The following is a 13,292-nucleotide window of genomic DNA, read 5'->3' as shown; positions in this document are numbered from 1 at the left end:
TATTAAAAAAAATTAAATTTCATTGTTATTCCACTTTAATCCTTTAAACTTGGAATTTCAAAAAATCCTTTCTTAATACCGGTATGCACTTAACACTAAGAAGAACGTGTATACAAATTTTCATCAATTTATCTTAAGTAGTTTTTCTAGGTGTTGATTATGAATCGCTCACAGCAAGTAGATTTTCTGTTAATCGGATTAAAATTAACTAAAAAATATTTTTTAAAAATGATAGTCTACTCTTTTCATTGAACAATTGTGTAAAAAAATTTTACTGTTATAAAACTGGTCGATTTTAGAGCGAGATTGGACTGTATGTTCATAGGTGATGAATGAAGATACGCCTTGTTGCTTGTTGAATAATGATTTAATGAATTGTGGTCTTGACAGTTAATGAAATGAATTGTAGCATAACGTTTTATACGTTATAGCATACGTTTTATACGTATGTAGCATAACGTATAAAACGTTATGCTACAATAACGTAATAATATAATGTATATAATAATAATATAATGTAATAATATAATAATAGAATATTAATAATAATAATTGTCATGCTACGTATAACGTAGCATGACATATAAAAATAAAAAAATATAAAATTAAAGCTAACGTTCATCCGAATAAACAATGGAGTCCATCCGGACTAAGAGTATGATGTGACCGCCTTGGATCAGATTCGAGTACCGAATGCTAGTAACTATGAGTAACACTGATTGTCCATCCGGACGAAATAAAAATTGCGACCGCACTGCGCAGGGGATTCTAAGGTAGAATGCTAGTACGACTTAATTATCCAATGAGCGCTAGCACCTACTAGATCGCAGCATCGGACGGCTCGACGTGGAACGGAACAAAAACAATTACATATTATAGTTGCTTTAGGATTATTTTAAGCTGTTGAGGGAAATCTCTGTAAGAAAGGAGTAGCAACAAATGTATCCTTAATAAGTTCATAGTTTACTTAGATATACGAGGTGCGACAACAAAGTAATGAGACTGATGTGAAAAAAATGTTGCTTACAGTTTGTCATGTTTAGTGTTGTCTCCTTCAAAGTAGTTCCCCTCTGATTGCACACACTTATTCCAGCGCTTCTGCCATTGATGGTAACATTTCTGGAACTCATCTTCTGTAATATCCTCCAAGACCCTCGTCACAGCTTTTTGGACATCTTGTGTTGTTTGAAAATGGTGTCCCTTGACCGCCATTTTGACTCTTGGAAATAGAAAAAAGTCGCACGAAATGATATCTGGTGAATAAGGTGGCTGTGGTAGTACTGAAATTTGTTTTGAGGTTAAAAATTGCTTTACTGACAGAGCAGTATGGGATGGCACATTATCGTGATGCAGAATCCAATTATCAGCAATGTTGGCACGGACACGAAGAACTCGTAGAAATATTGGTTAACTGTTTGTCCAGGAGGCACCCACTCTTTATGAACAATTCCCTTAGAATCGAAGAAGCACACAAACATGCATTTCACTTTTGACTTTGACATGCGAGCTTTTTTTGGTCTGGGTGATCCCTTTGAACACCATTGCGAACTTTGGCGTTTTGTCTCTGGATCGTATTGATTAAACCAACCTTCATCACCAGTGATAACATGGCTCAACAAATCTGGATTGATTTCCGTTTGCTCTAACAGATCGGCTGCCACATTTTTCCGTGTTTCTCACTGTTGTTGTGTGAGATTTTTGAGGACCATTTTTGCACAAATCTTTCTCATACCAAGATCTTCAGTTAATATTAGATGAACCGTTTCTCGATTGATGTTGAGTTCTTCTGCAATCATTTTCACGGATAATCTTCGATCAGATCGTACGATTTCACGCACCCTGGTCGGTTGACATCTGTCCGTGAGGTTGATGGTCGTCCACTGCGGTCTTCATCTTCAACATTCGTTCTGCCTTCACTAAAAATTTTATGCCACCGAAAAACTTGAGCTCTTGACATAACCTCCTCTCCAAAAGCCTTCTGAAGCTTACCATAAGTTGTCGTCGCGTTTTCACCCAATTTAACGCAAAAAGAAATGGCATACCGTTGCGCAATATTTTGCGGTTTCATTTCTGTGACGAGAAACACAAACACGTGTCCACTTATTACAGCACAACTCACGACTGAGCAGTTGCATCAATGTGCCGCTTGGACTAGAAGTAGCTTATAGACCAAGGTCAAAGATAGTGTGCCTACGCAAGCTGCAGGGTTGCCACATCTTGCAAAGAAAAATCAGTCTCATTACTTTATTGTCGCACCTCGTATAAGTATATTTATTTTATCAAACACATGAAAACAAAAGATAGGGAAAATATTGAGTAATTTAGACACGCATACGTGAAAATAGTTCTATCCACTAAGTTTTTTAACTTTTTTTCTGAGTTAAAAACAAAAATTGATTAGGAAATTCAGTATTCATAAAAAATTCAGTTTTCTTTAAGTATCGGTAATGATTTAACCAATAATCATAAAAATTGTTGGTAGCCCGTGCTACCAAAAAAAATTATCATCATTTTGTGGAATGATTAATCATAATTATTAATTATGAATAATTAATTTTTTTTAACCTCCGGGACTACCATTAGGTATTGCTTCAGAGGATGAAATAGATGATTTGTAGCGAGTGAAAATGTAGAGATGGTAAAATAATACGATCTGCTTCAAAAGGGGAATATTGACAACATTTTCCTTTCCTGGGGTAAACTGATTTCTTTTTGCCCAGTCTTTAACTGCATAGTTTTTACCTTTAGTCCAACCGTCCCACAATCACAAGAAACAAATATATTTTGTAAAGCCACTCTGGAGACTGAGAAGAAGCCCTATCACTTTCATATCAGCAATGATTTGCAGTTTGTGTTCATCATATTTAATAGCTTTTAAAATGTTTGATATACTTTCATATGTTTTTTTCATTCCTGCAGGATGTGCTACTGGTATAGAAGAAAACTTACTTGAGTTATGCCACAACACAGCTTCTTTTTTATGAGTCTATAAATGAATGCTGATCATGAATAACATATTCAGTGTCCAGTTCAGACATTAGCCACCTAACATCATGGCAGGAGCAAATTAAATCATCTCTTCTAAAATACTTCAGTAAATTTTTGTTTCAGTTTCTATATACTTAAATTTTAGTATCCTTGTTTAATAAATTCCATTCTTTAATATGTGAACCTAGGAGTTCTGCATGTTGTTTCGACAAACAAGTCATGAATTAGATCACTCTGCTTATATGATGAGCAGTATTTGATTCTTCTGGGATGCAATTAATATCTACTAAAGTTGAGGATTCATCGGTTGAGCCTTCTGAAGAATCAAAAATTTATTTCTTAGAAGTTGCAGCACTCAGAATCAGTAAATCAACACCATGAAGTAGTACTAGTCTCATAGCTGAACGAACATTTGGGTAAGAAATACTGCTTTCATAGTTTGAATTGAAACCAGTAACATTTGTTAAGCAAAAATAGCAGTCATCATAATGGTTAGCAGGTCTCGCCAAATTATAGGTATGCCAAAAGGCAAATGCTCCTTTTTTTCCTTTTAACCACTGTTAGTTTAACGTAGCACTTGATGCAAGCTACATTTGGAGCCCAGGACTTATCTTGTTCTCCCAAGAAACAATCAAAATAATGTTTGTAAGCAGTTTTAACCAGATCGATACTGGTTTTTGTTAACTTTTCATGGTGAATTTTCCGCAATGTAAAAAAAAAAAATTTGGAAAATTTTTACAAGCCTGATTTTTATTCATTGTAAAATTCAAAATGTTTTCATGAATGAAAGTAAACTGAAATATTACACAAATACACTTATTTAATTGTAAAAGTTTTAATTTATGTGCTTAATTATTTAAAATACTAGATAAAATTGTTTCACCATAGGGTCAATAAAACACAGTGTGAAACACACACTCACACCCAACTTAAAAAATCTTGATGTTCAATACAATAAAATCTTTCATTAAATTTATGGCATTACTTATGAAACAAACTTTATAATATGTGTATGATAAAACCACTACCACAACTAAAAGGCACAGCAAGTCATACCAAGAGCTGAACATACAGAATAAAATTTCATCACTTGAATAACTCATTCATTACTTGACTCACTGACATGTCTACAGCCTGCATCACAATATAAATCAGACGTGAATAAGACATAAAGACATACTAACTTATTTGTATTGCTTATTCCATGAATGATGGATGGAACAAATATATTTAACTAGGAACGTTAAGTAATGGGTTGTTTCGGAATACATATTCAGATTCAGCATATAAAATACTATATAGAACACCTACTCCCTTTTCAGTTGCAAATTTTATGCTGACGATTGTTATTAATACAGTAGGGCATCTCTTAATCGAGGTAAGTGGGGATGTTGCCGGCTTGGATAACGGAATCCGCGGCTAACAGAGACCTTAAGTTTCGTTCTTGAATTCGGGCAACAAACCATATTAATATCGAGTTGGTAGTAGAATAAGCCACAAATTAAAAATATAATATTTTTTTTTACTATATTTATTTTGTCACTAATCACTCTTGCATCGACTCACATAAACTTAGTTCGCTTTTTTAACGAAAGGTCTGTCATCTTTTTTTGTCTTAACTGAATAACACGGTCCATAGCAGCACGATCACGTTAGTTTCGTACTACCGTTAAGTCAAGGAAAGGAACTCGTTTGTTTCTTTGTTCTAAATGGAGATTTCATGGAGGTTGTTCACTGGAGGTTTCATTAACCTTTTCGGTCATGCAAGTAAACAACAGAACACACTACACTATTTACGATGCAGCAGATATACACTCAAAATAGACCTATCTTTACGCGTATAGAAGATAACAGAAACTACAGATTAATTATTGTTCTATTTTTCTGCTTTACTGCCACGCGCTGTAAATACGCAACTCTAGTTACTACGCAATAGTAATTACGACAACGAATAATCTTTAGTAATAGAATATAGTAAAATTCGTACATGGAGTAAACGCATCTGGGTTATTTTTTTTTTTTTAGTTTTACTGTACTTTAGACTTTTGTACCTGAGGCTAAGTATCGATTTAATTAATGATTTGTAATATGTGAAATGAAGTCATGCCTGAGCGGGATTTGAACCCGTAACCGCCGGATAAAAGGCAGAGACTCTACTCGACCACGCAGCCGGTCATCTTGATGAAGAGAGACCTCGGTTAAGGGAGGGCCTACTGTAGCTTTTTATTGTGTTGAATTTTATATATGTTGAATTCACCTAATAGAAGATATAAATATGTAATTATAGAATTGTGTACAGACCGATAATGCAGATCCCACGAAAGTCGACTTGACTATAGTATTAATTTTTTTTAGGTTTTTCTGTTAATGTGTTTTGGTGGTTAAGTTGTTATTTTTTTAATTTAATTAGCGCAACGGTCGGTATGTTGATGAATTATTTGAATTTTCAAAGATACATCTTATCTCAATATTCTGTACTAGGTGGTTTATTTACTAAAATATGTGCGTGCGTGTGTGGAGGGCACAACTCTGTGAGAAGTAAAAAATGAATAGAAGGTAAAAGAAAAATGAAAATGATATCATTTATGAAATAAAAGTGTTAAAAATATCTTTAGAAATATACATACTGGTAAACTTTAATATTTATTATATACAGATTTTTATGAAATTATTAATTAACAAATAAAGACCTACATTATTATGTGAATATTAATATGAAAAACTAATTCTAAAAATTAAACATTTTTTTCCATCATAAAATGTTTTTTTTTCCTTTCATTGCAGTGGAATTAGATTATGTACAATATAATTTATTATATTTCTCATTTGACTTACTACATATGTAAAAGTGGTTTCTTTCTCTTCTATTGTTTTTGATGGTTTTATTATGATATCGCTATTAGCTTTAGCAATTTTATTATCAGAATTTGGTTTCTCAGGGATTTCTAAATTTTTATATTTATCTGTACATTCAGAACCCTTGTTCTCATCTTCTTCTGCTGAATTTTTCAGATCATTTACTGAATTAAATATTATTATTTTGCTACCATTCTTTGATACTTCTGTAATACCAACTTTTTCTTTAACTGATGCCATTGGTTCACCATTATCATCCTCATCTTTAGCGCTCTCTTTAAGATATACATTAGCTAAGCCTGTCAATTTATTTGTTAAAGATTGAAAAAATTTATTTTTATCTTTAATCAACGTAATATCAAATGAATCTGGATCTTGCCATTTATCAACTTCTTTTGTATCTTTTAAAATTTCATTTGGTATGTATTTTTCTTCATTTAAATCTGTTTTAGTTTTATTTCTCGTATCCTTTTTTATTTCTCGTGTTGATCTTTTCTTAAAACGAACATCTTTAACAACCATGTTTACCGTACTATCAGTGTTTAATAAACTGCTTCGTGATCTTAAAGGATATTGCATTCTAATTTTTGGATATCTCGGTTGAAACACTCTTTCTTTTCTAAATGATGGTAAGTGAATCATTTCGTTCTTCATTGTTGCAATATCACTTTGTACATTGCGAAAGTAAGGTGCCAGTGATCGTCTGTGTCTATGATAACTTGGATTTGAGCTGTACTTTGGTATGTACATTTCTGGTGACACCATCATAACTGGCATCACTTGATACGGTGAGCTTTTAACATAATGAGGTACGTTGTTTTGTTTCCAACCATGATGATGTCTTTCTATTTTCCCATATACATCACCGGGTATAGAAATGTGTTCTTGGTGATATTTATCACTTCTATGTGATCCTTGATCATTATCGTAATACCTTTCTCTATAACCAGTATTTGGTTGATGTTTATGCATTTTAAATTGTTGTGATTTTATTCTCTGTTTTTGTGCTTCATGTTCATCAACATCATAAACATAATCATCAATGTCTTGTGTTTCTGTCTCTTTTTTCTCTTCAGAATAATCTTCGCTAGTTTCTTTATAATTATTAAAATATGAGTAATCATTCATTGTATCACCATTGTTATTAAATTTCTTATTTCCATGAAAATCTATTGTTTTTTCTGGTCTGACAACTTCACTGGTTTCCTCTGAAAATGTACCTTGATTGTTGTTTTCTTCAGATTGTGTTTTATGCTTTAAAATGTTCATACGATCACTTCTTTCTAATGAAATTGTCCGTTTTAATTGCTTAGGTTTTTTTAAATCCATGTTTTTACTTTTCACATCAATATGAATTTTCATGTCGCTGCCATCATTTTTATGTATTGATTTTTTGTTTTCACTGAAAGTACTCTCTTGTGATTTTGAATAATACTTCCATTGATGTTTTGGTAAATCATCATCATAATTCTTACTTTTTATATTTTCAATACTTTCTGTACTTATTTCACGTGAATCATTTTCTTTTGTTTGAACATTAGTTAGCATTGCTTCTTCATTAATTTTCTGTATATTTATTGCTGGAACTGTGAAATGTATTAATCTTCTATGTCTTCCAATATCTGAATGTTTTTCTAAATTTTGCATTTGTGCTAGTAGTTCTTCAAAATCTTCTATGTATGGTGCTGATCTAGATGCCTTACATGTTGGTGAACCTTCATCTAAATATTCATGAAATTTTGTTAACCCAATATTCTCAGTCTCTCTTCTTTGAATCATCCCTGATTTTTTATGAACTGATTTTTCTAGGGATTCTAACTCATCTTGAATCTGTGCTTGATGTTCATTATTATTCAAATTATGTTTACTTAATGGTGAATTTACTGATTTTATCATTTCTGCACTGTTCTCTAATGTATTCTTTATATTTCCTGTTTTATGTTCAGATCCAATACAAAATGTTCCAAAATTTTTTGTTCTTCCACAAATAATATCCAAGCCATGTTTTGCTATTTCCTCTGCAACATTTTCATCCTTCATAGTTTTAGAATGCTCTTCATTTAAATTTGGATGCAATCTATAACTTTTTTGCATAGGAAGATTGATAGAAAGTGTTTGTTCCATACTTTCATCTTTAATTTCTTTTTTATTAATTAATAAATTAATTCTTTTATTTACTTCAGTTACTGAATCCAAAACTTTTGTATTAGAATCATTGCTGGTTTGCTTATCTTCCCCCAATTTTTCATTTGATTGAAAATGCATATCATACCCTCTAGTTAATCTTTCTTTTTCTTCAATAGGACTTTCATTTTCTAGAACTACTTTTTTATCTTCATTTTTATTCTGTAAAACATTATGAATCTTGAGATTCTTCTCATTTTCATCTTCTCCTACACCCAAAAGTTTTGCATTAGTGTCATTGCTGTTTTGCTTATTTTCCTTTGGTACATAAACCCTATCACCTTCTTTATTTAATCTTTCTTTTTCTTTCACAGAGTTATCATTCTCTAGATGTACTATTTTATTTTCTTCAGTTGCTGAGTCAGACACTGCTTTTTTTTCTTGAATATCAAATTGGAATTTGTAATCCTTGTTCTCTACTTCTGTATTAAAAGATGAATCGTTTTCTTGCTTACTTTTGGCAATTAATTTACTGCTTCCATTATTCAGTGCTTGAAGTAACTCATTATTATGAATGTTAAAATTCTTTTTGTTTTCATCTTTTACTAAATATAAAACTTTTGCATCAGTCTCACTGCTGTTCTGTTTATTTTCTTCAGATTTCTCATTCAATTGAAAATGATTGTTGTTATATCCTCTAGTTAATCTCTCTTTTTCTTCCATAGTACTCTCATTCTCTAAAACTATCTTTTTATCTTCATCTTTATTGTTTTCTACTGTTGAAAAGTTAAGACCTCTTTTTTCAGAAAAAGTTTTATTTTCAGGCTTGGATAGGTTTTTAATTTGTTGGCTGAAGTCAGAGTTTTTCAACACATCACTGTCATTTAATATTTTTTCATGTAGTTTCAGTTCTTTCATTATATTTTTACTATGAAATTCTTTTACAAACTGTTCAGATACTGAGGGTTTAATTTTTTCCGCTTCCTTAGTATTTTCCACTTCTTTATTTTCACTTATATTTTCATCATTTTTGGTATTTTTATCTTCAAAATAGAAGTATGTTCTATTATTCATTTTGTTTAAAATATCATCAGGATTTGAAGTATTAGTGTTTTTCTCCATCATTCTGTCAATTTCTCTTTTTTTCATATGTTTATTATTAACAAAACCTAATTTTTGAATCTGTTTTTTTCCTTCTGTTGACATTCTGTTACCAATAATTGAAGTTTTCTTAAAATCAGAATGTACTTCATGATTTTTTCCCAAACTGTGGTCTTTTTTCTCTGCATTCAATACTGAATATTTCTCAGATTGCTTTACTTTGCTATTATTTCTGTTATGAACTATTCCTTCTTGATGTTTTACTTCAGAATTTGTTTTTCTTTTTTCCCTTAGTCTATCTAATTTTATAGACCTTCCTGAATTTATCCTTTCATTTTTTTCAAAACTTTCATCACTGAGTCCATCACTTCCACTTTCATTATCATCATTGTCATAGTCGTTCATTTCTTCTTTAATGTTATTTTTGTTATTACTTGTAAGTTTATCAAAATAGTTTTTTAGTTGTTTCTCTACCAATTCCTTGATTTTTTTATCTTGTCTTTCATCATTATAACTTTCTGTAACAACAGCTAAGCTTGTTTGATCTTCCTGACAGTTTGTTTCTTCATTATCTTTTTGATTAGCTAATTCTGCTTCCGATAGATCCTCAAGACCAGTAAGTTTGTCATTTATGTGTACTTTGGATAGTTTTCTATGTTCATAAAATTCTACTGGATGATATAGTTCAAAATTATCCATTTTCTCTTCAATAGATTCATTACTTTCATATGATTCTTCTTCTTTACTGACATCTTTTTCAAACCAATTATTTTTGTTAGTTCTATTATCCACTGTACAATCTTCATTACTCTCATTTGAGCTACTTAATCCTTTTAAATGAATATTTTGATGTGGAAATATTTTTTCATTTGAGTGAGTGTCTATTACTTCATGAAAATTTAATTTTCCAGGTCTTTTCAGATTTAACATAAGATGATGATTATTAGGTTTAGCATCATCATGTTCAGCAGTTTCTGCGTAAGATTGTGAATGATTTGATTTGATTTTATTATTTTTTTCATTTGAACCCAGTTCTCGTTTTATTTCTTTTAATGCCTCCAATAACATTGCCTCTTCTGTAATTAAATCTTGAAAAATTCCAGTGTTAAGCAAAGATGATTCATTAATAGCATGTCTTTTCTGTCTTTTTTTGTCTGCTGTTGAAACAGAAGTTTTAGTTGCTACAGCATCAAGTTTATCATTAGTAGAGCGGTGGTGATCATTGACAATTATTACTGCATCTGATGATATTGGATCACTATTGTTGCTGTGGTTCTTGTTATCTTGTTTCCCTAAAACAGAAGCTGTTAGAACAGCAAATTTTTTCTGCCTTAAAGCTTCATTTCCATACTGAATATGATATTTGTCATTTTCTACTTGCAATACTGATTGTTGCTTGGATGCACTTTGTTTTTTCTTCATCACTTCTGCTTCGTCAAAGGCTTCTATTATTTTTTTTGCTGCTTCAACAGCTTTCTTTGCTTGTGAAAAATTAGACATCCAGTCATCATCAGAAAACAAGATAAATTTTGTGTTTGACATTACATCCGACAAATCCTTCTCTTTTTCTTTATCTATATGAATTTCTTTATTTAAATCAGTTTCACTAATTTTATTGGTTTTGATAGAATCTTTTTTTAAATTCTTGAGTCTATCAGTTCGCCTCAAAGAAATTTCTTTCATTGGAGTTTTGTGCACTTTAGATTTTACAAGACTTTCTAAATCCTTTAATGATTTTGGAGAACGATCCAACTCCTTATCTTCACTTTTTTCTGACTCTGGTTCAGGAGATTTTGTTTTCGATAAACTTTCAGCAGTTCCATTATTGTCTTCATTTTCTTCCGAATCAGAAATTTTATTTCTTTTCTTTGAACCAAATCTTACATATACTTCTTTCTCTCCATCAGGAGAATCATTTTTATTCTTATTTATATCTAAAGTATTTCCAAACAAACCTTGTAGCAGATTCTTTTGTTCAGCATTTGAATCATTCACTCGAGAAGTCGGATAAAGTGTGCATTGTCGAACTTTCATATCTGGCAAAACTAAAAAGTAAACTGATCGTGCAGGAATATCAATCATAATGTTACGGCTTGCATTTTTTACTTTTGGAGAAAGGATAGGTAATTCTCCCTCTGAGGATAACGTCAAAAGTTGCCCATTTAGATAAATTTTTCTGAAAAAAGTTATTAAAAAAGGATATTTAGAAAATGTTCATTTTACTGTTTTATGATATTAATTAGGATAGCCAATTTCCATTTCATTTATTATAATTTACTTAACTGAAGACTGTATTTATAATTTTTTATTATCAGATTTATTATTTCATATCACTGATGTAACCCACAAATAATCAGAACATTCAAAATAGTTTTTTTTTTTATTTATCATTTTACTGAAAAACTTATTAATTATGATTACTCTTATTAAAAAAAGCACCATTACTCTTTACAAAAGACCAAATCAAACTTAAATAATACATATATATTATTATTATTAACCAAGCTTGGTTTGGTCTTTTTTTATTCTACTACTGTGTACAAGCAGTGTGGAATCCTTCCTTAATTTCTTGTGTTCTCCATCTTTCTCACAGATGTGACAAGTATATAGAGCATCTGAGTTTCATATGACACTAGTCAGAGATAACCCAAACCCTGCACTAACAAAGTGAGTGTCAGTTAATCAGCTGAATACCACCAGCATTTCATTAATAAAATATGTTTGGATCAGGGAAGAAAACAACAGAAAAGTACTTAATATCTCATTTCCACTAGAGACCTGACATGGATTGCTGCATATTCTTTAAAATCACAATGATATTTTTGTGAGTAACGTCTCTCATCAGATTCCTTAGAACTATTTGGTTAAAGTATTTAACAAACAGGTTTTTTATGGGTAAAGATAAGTTAAAACTGGAAGTTAGTGATCGTGTTTTTAGTATTTAAAGTTCATTAGAATGTACAAGAAAACAGTTAACAATCTCTTGAATTGTTAGTCTAAAGAAAAACATATGTCTGTTAGTGCTTGGAATAGAAGATGATTTCCTGAATTTGATTAATAATAATTATAGTTTCAGAGTTTACTGGTAACGCAATGTGTAAATGTTTTTATTGATATTTTAATATATGTGATGATAAAATATCTGATATTAATGGTATATTAATGAGATAAAATATTGTCACTGGTAATTTGTATAAATTTTCTACAATAATTTGAAGTTAATTCTAAGAAAATTCTCTTACTTAGATGAATTTTTTGTTTTAACTGTTGCTGGCATGAATGAATTTCATGCTGTTAATGAATTTCTCAAAAACATGTTATGATCACTAAGTGGTGATTAAAGCATTAAGTAGTAAGTATTTATTTTTTATTGGGGAATCAAGAGACAGCTCAGTCACAGGCTTTTTGTGTAGCCATTCAACAGGAAGGAAGTTCTTCAGTTAATCTATTTGTAATCCCCCCTATGGCATAGCTCATAGGGACTCTTCAGGAACTCTGACTTCAGGAAAATATGCACTACTTCTTCAGGTTTTATATAAACAATAAGAAAGAAGAATTCAAAGATAAGAAAAAGTAATGGGTAACAAGAAAAGACAATCTACCCATGATGATTTATTAATAATTATCAGGATAATTAACCATCTTAACCAGGACCCACGTAGCCTGTTACAATATATTTTAACAAATATTGCATACTTTTAGATCTGTGAGACTTAAGCTCAGCTGCAAGATACACTGTCTGAAAATTGTTATATTGGCAGCTGTGTGTTACTCTTACTCACATGACATTACTAGTTATCCAATAATTTTGTCTGCCCTGAGCATGTCACCTTACATATATTATTATAATGAAATATACATCATGAAATTATACATCACAACTATATTAAATGAATTTTAATTGCATATTTTAACTGATAGTATACTCTTTACCTCATAAAATCCCCATCTTGATAAACAGAAAAATCTTTATGAAAAGTTAACTATGGTCATTCAAACCTTGCTCTCGTGTTTTTTATTTCTGAATAGACAAATTATATCAGAATCTAGTCTGTTTAGAAAATTTCTTTTCTTTCTGTAAAGAAATTCATCCTAGATATCCATCCATATACATATGCGTAGCAAAAATAAAAAAAGTGTGTGTGTTTCAGTTAGGGAATCGTACTTTTATATACATGCTGGGAACCTTTGACCAATTTTTTAAGCAGTAATTTGTAAAATCT

At 30.9% G+C, this 13,292-nt stretch overlaps 1 protein-coding gene across 1 annotated transcript in view; it reads right to left on the bottom strand.

Annotated features, from left to right (window-relative positions):
* Positions 1 to 5,622: 5,622 nt before the first annotated feature.
* LOC142317560 (uncharacterized) overlaps positions 5,623 to 13,292 on the bottom strand; it is an 80,568-nt gene continuing 72,898 nt past the window's right edge. Inside the window, exons 9-10 of the mRNA XM_075354118.1 lie at positions 10,785 to 11,245; positions 5,623 to 10,643 (exon numbers count right to left, since the gene is read on the bottom strand). Coding sequence (XP_075210233.1) covers positions 5,764 to 10,643; positions 10,785 to 11,245 — 5,341 coding nt within the window. The 3' untranslated portion in view covers positions 5,623 to 5,763. The remainder of the gene's footprint in view (positions 10,644 to 10,784; positions 11,246 to 13,292) is intronic.

This window comes from Lycorma delicatula, chromosome 1, assembly GCF_047948215.1.
Source record: "Lycorma delicatula isolate Av1 chromosome 1, ASM4794821v1, whole genome shotgun sequence".
Classification (NCBI taxonomy): Eukaryota; Metazoa; Arthropoda; class Insecta; order Hemiptera; family Fulgoridae; genus Lycorma; species Lycorma delicatula.
The sequence above is the reverse complement of the archived record's forward strand: the minus strand, read 5'-3'. Positions and strand labels throughout refer to the sequence as shown.